Source organism: Lagenorhynchus albirostris, chromosome 10, assembly GCF_949774975.1.
Source record: "Lagenorhynchus albirostris chromosome 10, mLagAlb1.1, whole genome shotgun sequence".
Classification (NCBI taxonomy): Eukaryota; Metazoa; Chordata; class Mammalia; order Artiodactyla; family Delphinidae; genus Lagenorhynchus; species Lagenorhynchus albirostris.
The window spans coordinates 103,764,915-103,772,578 of NC_083104.1; the positions used below are offsets into that span (position 1 = coordinate 103,764,915).

The 7,664-nt window shown below is 65.8% G+C and overlaps 1 protein-coding gene across 1 annotated transcript; it reads right to left on the reverse strand.

Moving 5' to 3' along the window:
• Positions 1-636: 636 nt before the first annotated feature.
• FOXF2 (forkhead box F2) lies at positions 637-5,569 on the reverse strand. Its single transcript, XM_060164293.1, has 2 exons — positions 4,411-5,569; positions 637-1,468 (listed from the first exon to the last, which is right to left on the reverse strand). Exons 1-2 carry the CDS (start codon positions 5,567-5,569, stop codon positions 1,302-1,304), a joined length of 1,326 nt encoding a protein of 441 aa, XP_060020276.1. The 3' UTR covers positions 637-1,301.
• Between the last annotated feature and the right edge of the window lie 2,095 nt (positions 5,570-7,664).

Here is a 7,664-nt window from a genome sequence, read left to right on the forward strand (position 1 = left end):
GCGGCAGACATCTTGTCCTGCTTCTGTCCCTGATGCTCGGGGACTGCCCACACCCTCCACGGGCTTCCCCCTCTGGACGAGGGGATCTGACGGCCACCCAAGGAGCCGGGGCCCTTGCACTGGGCACCTACCCCTTGCTCGGAGCCCGGCCGGGCCGAGGGCAGCCCCGGGTGATGTTCTGCCCCGTCACTGCACCCTGTGCTGGTGGCGAAAGGAAAGAGCAAAGGGCAGAACTCGCCGTGTGCACAAGAAAGGCAACAAAGGGGACACGACACTTGCTTTCCTCAAGCCTTTATCTTGCCGGGTTTTCTTTTAAGCTCCTTTCACCTTCTGTTTTTTGTTTAGCCAGAAAGAGCGAGGGTGAAGGAAAGAAATAATAGAAAATGTTTCTTCTTCTCTTTCTCTCCTGAGAAGACCCACAATCAGAACCCCGCCTGTGCTGCTCAAGGCGCAGACCCCACACCACGTCAATTACAGGACTTAGAAAAAAAGCCCGCCCAGTGTAGAGTTGCACTGCCCGCTGGTGAGGAGACGTGGCGATCGGATGCCCGTGGGGGAAAGAGACACCCCAGCAACTATTTGTTATATACATTTTATTGAAAAAATTTTACATCAAAATAGTTTGGCAAACTGTAAAAGTATACGTAAGTGCAAATATATCCTCCTTTTAAAATACAAGCAAAGTGTGAGTATACACGAAGGTCATAAAAATATCTTTAAACTATGATGGTAGAAAACAACCTTGTAAAAAACGTTGTATTGTCACAATACTGAAGACCACTTTCTTAAACTAGACACATTGTTGCTAAATACTTCCTTGATAATGTTCTTTGGCACCTGTATCCAAAGGTAGTGTTTGGTAAAACACAGCTCTCCCACTGAGCCAGGCAACAAGGTGAGGCTTTCTTGAAATCCTGTGCTCGGCACTGCCTTTCAGAAAAGCACACACATTTTCCATAGACAAAGAAACACACACACACAGCCCCTCTGCGTGTTTCAGACCCTGATTACTGAAGGCAAGGGAACCCCCAGAGTTCCATGCTTGTGTTTTCCGCGTGGTGAGTCCTCACCATCTCGGCCGAGGAGCGGAGTTCTCCCTTCTCTGGGAGCCTGCACGAATTCGGGGCATTACCTTGGGGCTGTCCTTCTGCCAACGGCAGACAAACATCAGTGCAGGATGCCTGCCTGGCCTGGGGACTCTGGCTAAGTGACCGATGTGCTACGTGCAGCCATGCTGCTCTGGGAGTCCGCCTCAGCCTCGCCCCAGGGGCGACAGGGCCTGGCCCGGCCCCTCCCTCCGCTCACATGACACAGGGCTTAATGTCCTGGCAGACGCTCTGGTGGTGGTGGTGATGGTAGTAGGGGCCGCTGGCCGAGGGGTGGAAGGAGGAGACGCTGTTGAAGCTGAGGACGAAGTCCTTCCTGTCGCACACCGGCGTGGAGTGGTGCTGGTATCGGGGCAGCCCCACTGCAAGGAGGGAGAAAAGGAAACTTTTCAGAAACGTATCTTCCGCTGAGGACAGGGCACATAATGTTGGAAAACTTAATTCAACTTTTGCCTCCAAGGGGGTTGGCCTGTCTTTTTGTCTATTGCGGTAAAACTGGGAGAGGAAACCCAGCCCCAGAAGCTTCTCAGAGTTTCAAACTGAAGGCCACAGGACGACTCTGGAATCCCGGTTTGGGGTCTCCTTTGGTTTACACGGGGCCGCAGAGCACAGTCCCCGCGAGGCCAGGCTCTCTGTGCCCGGGTGTCTGTTACTCCCAGAGGCTGGGCGGGGCTCTAACAGCCCCTGGCCCCAGGCCCCGCGCCGGGTCCCTGCCCGCAGGGCTCCAGCCGGTGCGGCCGAGGCCCAGCCTCTGCCCCCGAAACACCACGGTCTCCCTCGCTTCTGGTTTCGAGCCCCCCTGCCTTATTTCCCAGCCGACTAGCCGGCTCCGAGGAGCAGGCTCTGCACACCAGGGGGGTGACAGAAAACAATCCCACGGCTAGAGAAGGGCCGAGAACAAACGCGCGCATCTCTGCGGGTCGCGCCTCGAGGGAAGCGGGACCCCCGGAGCAGGGCCTGCCCTTGGGTGAGAGCCCGGCTGCAGCCCCTTTGCCGCGGGGGGAGCCTTTGGGAGAGCCGGGCCGGCCCGCAGCCTCTCCCCGGGCCTGAGCCAGGCCTCCGGGAGCCGACTTTTGCTTTTGCTTTCTCGGCGCCTCCGGCCCGGGGGCGCAGTTGGCTGGGCTTCCGGCTCGCTGGGCCCCGCGCTTCTCCCGGCCCGGGCCTCTCTCGGGGCTGGGCTGGGCTGGGCCCTTTTCCCCGAGGCCTTTCTAGTCTCGCGTGCGCGGCGGGGACCGCCCGCCCACGCGGGTGCAGGGCCGGGTTGTTCTGCGCCCGCGAAGACCTTACCCGGCGGCCCGCGGCGCCTCGCCCGGCCGCATCCAGCGCTCGCTGGGCCACCGGACGGCCCCGCGATCAGCGCCCGGCAACACCGACTGTGGCCAAACGCGCGCCCCGACGTGAGCCGTCGCTGCCGCGCAGGTGCGCTTACCCCCGCGTTAAAGCACCTCGCGGTGGCGCTTCCCGCATCTCTAGCCGGCGGGCCCGGCGCTTTGATGGGACCTAAGGACCTAAGAGCCCAGCTCCTTCTTGAAAGGTTCTCAGGAGGCAGAGAGGCCGAGGGGCCTCCCCGAGCACGCGGGCCTGGGCCGCGCGGGCGTCGTGCTGGGAGCGCGCGCTCGGGGCACCTCCTCGGCCTCCCCGCTCCTCGAGGGGCCCTGGGCTCTCGGTCGGCCGCGGCCCGGCCTGGGAGACGCCAGCTAGCCCCGTGGGGAAGAGCGTTCGAGGGGGCGGGAGCCAGAGCACGGCTGGGGAGAAGCAGAGCTTCTCGGCCGGGCCATGGCCTCCTCGGGGCTCCCAGACTCGGTCCGGGGGGCCGGCGAGGCAGTGTCGCTTCTCCTCTAGACAGAGTCGTGCTCCCGGGTCCCCGCGCTTCTGGGACCCGTGCGTGCGCCCGGTGTGTGGCGTGGGGCGAGGGCGGCCTCACAGAACGGTCAGAAGGCTCTTTCTGCGCGATTCTGAACGTTGAGGGAAGTGTTTCACGGCAGCCGCGGAAGTTTCACGGACCCGCCTCGGAGTCCCGGTTGCGGCTGAGCAGGGCGGCGAGAGCGCGGAGCGGGGAGCCGGGAGGGGAGCGGATGGGCGGGAGAGCGCAGAGCGCGCCGCCAGGGCTCAGAGGTGATTGACAGCCCGTCCCAGGGGGATTAAAAAACAATAAGAGGGGAGGGTCGTCTGTGTTGGTTACTTGTTGAAATTCCCATAAAACTGAACAAGACTCCGTTCTCAGTGGGTTAAGTCAGGCTAAAATCCTCTCCGGTGTGGTCCTGCCCAGACTGTCTTTGTTTAGTTAACCTCTGAGACCCGCATTTAAAAGGCCTATTTGGGAAATTTCACCGTCCAGGGAACCAACATCTTTCGCCCATTTCTGGACTTCCTTTCTCCCTGACGCTCTGCCCCACACCGATGCACGAACATGTAATGTAGGTGTCGTCGTCCTGCGAACCCTCTTCTAATCGGGGCGGGTGAGTGTCAGCTAGAGGCCCCGCTTGCCGGGCAGACCAGCCTGCCTACGAGGGGTTAATGTAAGGGTTTATCTCCACTGTCCCCATAAACCTGGCTAAATATTCAAATTCCCTCCTCCACCCCCATCTGTCCCCTCCCACCTTTCACCGCCTTGGGCGAGTCAATAAATTTTCATAATCGGCAACCAACACAATTTACACCATCAACACGACAAGGGGCGCCCAACGGGCAGGCGTTTCTCAGGGGAGCCTCGCTGCGGGCCCCAGGTCCTGCTGGCCTAGGCCGGACCCATGGGTCCACCGTGGGGGGAGGCAGGAGACTCCTCCACCGCTTGGCGCCTCTCCTCCCTGGCAACACTTCCCTTTTGTGCAGGGTCCTGGAACCCCTCTGCTTTCCTGGCGTCCCTCCCTCCTTTCCCCTCCTCTCAACCCTCGCCCAGCGGAGCCCCTCCCCACGCACACGGCAGGTACCGAGCATCTCCCTTCTGGACATGTACTTTTGGGTGAAAGCACAGCAAAACCAATTTGAAAAAACGACACAAGAAAGCAGCCACAGTGCCTTGGCCAAGGCCCCCTAAGGCCACAGGCTTCCCCCTAAGCTAAGTCAGGCCTGAGATTGGAGCCCCGCAGTCCGTGAGGACACTCGGAGAGCCCGAGGACGCAGGCACTTCACTCCATCCTCCTCGGGGTGAAAATTCTGGAGGCCCGGCAGGGGCCGAGCCTGTCGGGAAGGCCCAGTGACCCCGACCCCACCCCCCATAGGGTACCAGCTTCCCCTGGGCCTCGGCCACCCAGAGCGGGGAGGCCTAGAGGCGACGCGCCGGCGGGCCAGGCCCCCGTGTTACCTGGGAGGTCCTCGCGGGCGTTCTGGTGCAGGTAGCTCTGCTCCAGCGAGTAGGTGGACATGCTGGTGTGCAGGCCGGCCGGGGCCGCGGGGGTGCCGCCCGGCGTCAGGGCGGGCGGCTGCTTGAGGTAAGGCGAGGCGCCGGGCGAGCTCCAGTGCGCCGCGGGGCTGGTGTAGGGCGAGTGGCACTCGATGGCGCTCGCCACGGCCGGGGACGAGGGCACGGGGCTGCTGCTGCTGTCCGGGCCGTAGTCCCCGCCGCCGCCGCCGCCGCCGCCGCCCCCGGCCGCGCCGACGCCCCCCGGCCCGGCGGGCACCGGGCAGCTGGCCATGTAGGTGGAGCCCGGGTTGGGCGACATGTGCGGGACGTGGTGGTGGTGGTGGTGATGCGGGTGCGCGTGGCTCGGGGCGCCGGCGCCCGCGTCGTAGCCCGCGGGCATCATGTCGAGGCCGCCGTAGCCGCCCTGCCCGTGGCAGCCGAGCGGCGCCGATGGGGGCGCCTGGAAGTCGAAGCCCTGCGGCAGCAGCGAGGCCCCGAAGCCCAGGCCGCTCACCACGCGGTGGTACATGGGCTTGAGCGCCTGGCACTTCCGCCTGAAGCCGCGCGGCCGGCGGCGGAACGAGCCCTCCTCGAACATGAACTCGCTGGCCGGGTCGATGGTCCAGTAGTGGCCCTTGCCCGGCCGCCCGAGGCCCTTGGGCAGCTTGATGAAGCACTCATTGAGCGAGAGGTTGTGGCGCACGGAGTTCTTCCAGCCCTGGTAGGCGCCGCGGAAGAAGGGGAAGCGCGCCTGCAGGAACTGGTAGATCTCGCTGAGCGTCAGGCGCTTGGCGGGCGAGCTCTGGATGGCCATGACGATGAGCGCGATGTACGAGTAGGGCGGCTTCTCGGGCCGCCGCAGCCCCGAGCTCGCCTTCTTGGCGCCCGCGCCGCTGCCGCCCGCGCCCCCGCCGCCGCCCGCGCTCTTGCAGGCGTTCGGGGCCGCGCCGGCCGCGCCGGAGGAGGAGGCGGACGACGACGAAGACGAGGCGGCCTCCAGGGCGGCGGCGGCCGCGGCGGCGGCGGGCGGCGGGCTCATCAGGGCGGCCTGGAGCGCGCCGGGGCCCGGGCTGCGGGCGCGGCGGAGCGGGGCCGGCGGCGGCCCGCCCTCGGAGGTCATCAGGGGCCCGGGAGCGGGGCCCGGCGGCGGGGGCGCGCCCGGGGCCGGGCGCGAAGGCGCGGGAGCGCGGTCGACCCAGAGGCCCGGTGGGCGCCCTAGCCCGCCGCCCGGGCTGCAGCCGCGGCCGCTCCGAGCCAGCGCTCCGCCGTCGCCTCCCTCAGCTCCGCCGGGGCTTCTGGCGGCGGCCGCGGGCCGGAGGCGACGCCCCGCGCATCCCTCCCCGGGCCTCGGGCCCGGCCTGCGCGGCGGCCTCCGGGCCGCGGAGCCGGAGCGGCCGGGCGCCGGGCGGCTGCGCGAGCGAGCGGGGACCGCGGCCGGGACCCCGGGGACGAGCCCGACGTCTCCCCTCAGGAGCGCGGCTCGCTCTGTCTCTCGGACTTCCTCCCTCCCGCGCCCTCCCCCGCCGCCCTCCTCCCCCCCCCGCCCTGCCCCCTCCTCCGCCGCCGCCCCGGGGAGGGCGCGCTGGGCCGGCGCTCACTCCTCCCCCCCGGCCGGCCGCCCGCTCCCTCGCTTATCTCTCTCCTCGCTCTCCGGGGTCCCCCTCGTCCTTTTAATTCCTCTCTCGGATGCTCTCCGTCTCCCCCACCCACCCCCTTTCAAACCGCGGGATCGCAGGCCGACTCACATTGTGCCGGGAAGACGCCCACCACGCCCCGCAAAACTCGGCCCCCTAGACTTTAGGAAATCGTCCTTCTCTTAGTCCCGGACAGCACCCCTGCCCCCCATCCCAAAGCCAGCCGCCCCTGGCGGAGCGGACCCACCCCTTCTCCTCCCCCCTTCCCCCTCCTCCTCTCCTCCCCTCCCCTCCCCCTTCCCCTCCTCCCCCCTCCTCCCCCCTCCTTCTCCTCCCCCTCCTCCTCCCGGCCGGTCCTGGGCCGGCCGAGTGGTGCTGCCGCGGGTGCCGCCGCCAGACCTCCTTAGCCGCTGCCCCTGCGCCCGCACTGACACCGTCTGTCAGCTCATTTAGACATTGCCGCCTCCGCCACACGCCGGGGTGCCCGCGACGCCCAAAGGTAACGTGCCAACCCTCTCTCCTGTGACGGGCCTGCGGGCTCCCACCGCTGTTAGCAGAGGGCAGAGGCCAGGCTCCTTAAAGACTCTCCTTTTTAGAGACCCTGGAAACGTGGTCGAATAGGACTCCTGTTTGCATTTGTTTCCACTTCCTTTCCGTTTGCCATTTGATGTTTTGTACGAAACGCAGAAAGAAGGCCGCGCTGAGTGACAGGAGTGAGATAGCCGTATTTGTGCTCAGTCCTGAAGGGGTGTGCAGCTGTCATGGGGTTCACACCCCCAGGCCCCGTGCCGCCCGCCCAAGCGTGCCTGCCATCTCGAGGCTGGCTTCCGTGGGACGACACCCCACCCAGTGTGCCTGGGTCCTCTCCATCTAAGTAAGAGTCAGGCTGGGAGAGAGGATGTGCCCTCGGAGGAATCACTCCCGGTGAGACCGGACAGTTAGTTATTGGATTACACGTGCAAGGAGACGTCGTCTGACCAGGGACGGGGCTGGAAGTGGGAGGAGATCAGGAGGCCTGGGAGCCTCCGGGGCCGCACGGGGCTGATGGGGGAGGCTCCCAGGGGAGGTGCTGCGGACCGCGGACCACAGGGGCGGCGGGGCCGGGCGCTCCTCTGCGGCTGCTCAGAAAGGACCGGGGTGCAAGCGCGCGCGCTGGGCAGGCTGGGGAGTCGGGGCGGGGGCGGGGAGAAAGGGAGAGGGCGCCAGGTCTGGAGAGGGGGGGAGCCGGAGCCCCCGGGTGGAACAGGCCCGGGGCAGGCCCTGGGGCTGCACCCGCTCTGCGTGCCCAGGAGTGCTGGGGTTGCTTCTGGCCGGGTGTGCCGGTGGGGCAGGAGAGGGAGGGGTGCGAGGGGTGCGAGGGGGAGGCTGGGGGCTGGGTTGGGCTGGCCCCAGACAGTGACCTGAAGTTGAGTGGAAGCAGGCTTTTTCCATCAAACCCTGCCTGGATACCACACACAGAGACCGAGTGTCAGTTTACTGCCCTGAGCCCGGCTCCTTTTCCCTAAGCTCTACTGTAATTAGACAAAGAAAACCTAAATTAGCTGAACAGGCGTCGACAGCTTCCTCCAGAGCACCCCTGGT

Bases quoted from the DNA above. Each gene is read 5' to 3' on its own strand.
- FOXF2 (XM_060164293.1), bottom strand. From the start codon at position 5,569: ATGACCTCCGAGGGCGGGCCGCCGCCGGCCCCGCTCCGCCGCGCCCGC. The intron at 1,469-4,410 runs GTAACACGGGGG...CCCTCCTTGCAG, and splicing joins CGCCCGCGAGGACCTCCCAG to TGGGGCTGCCCCGATACCAG.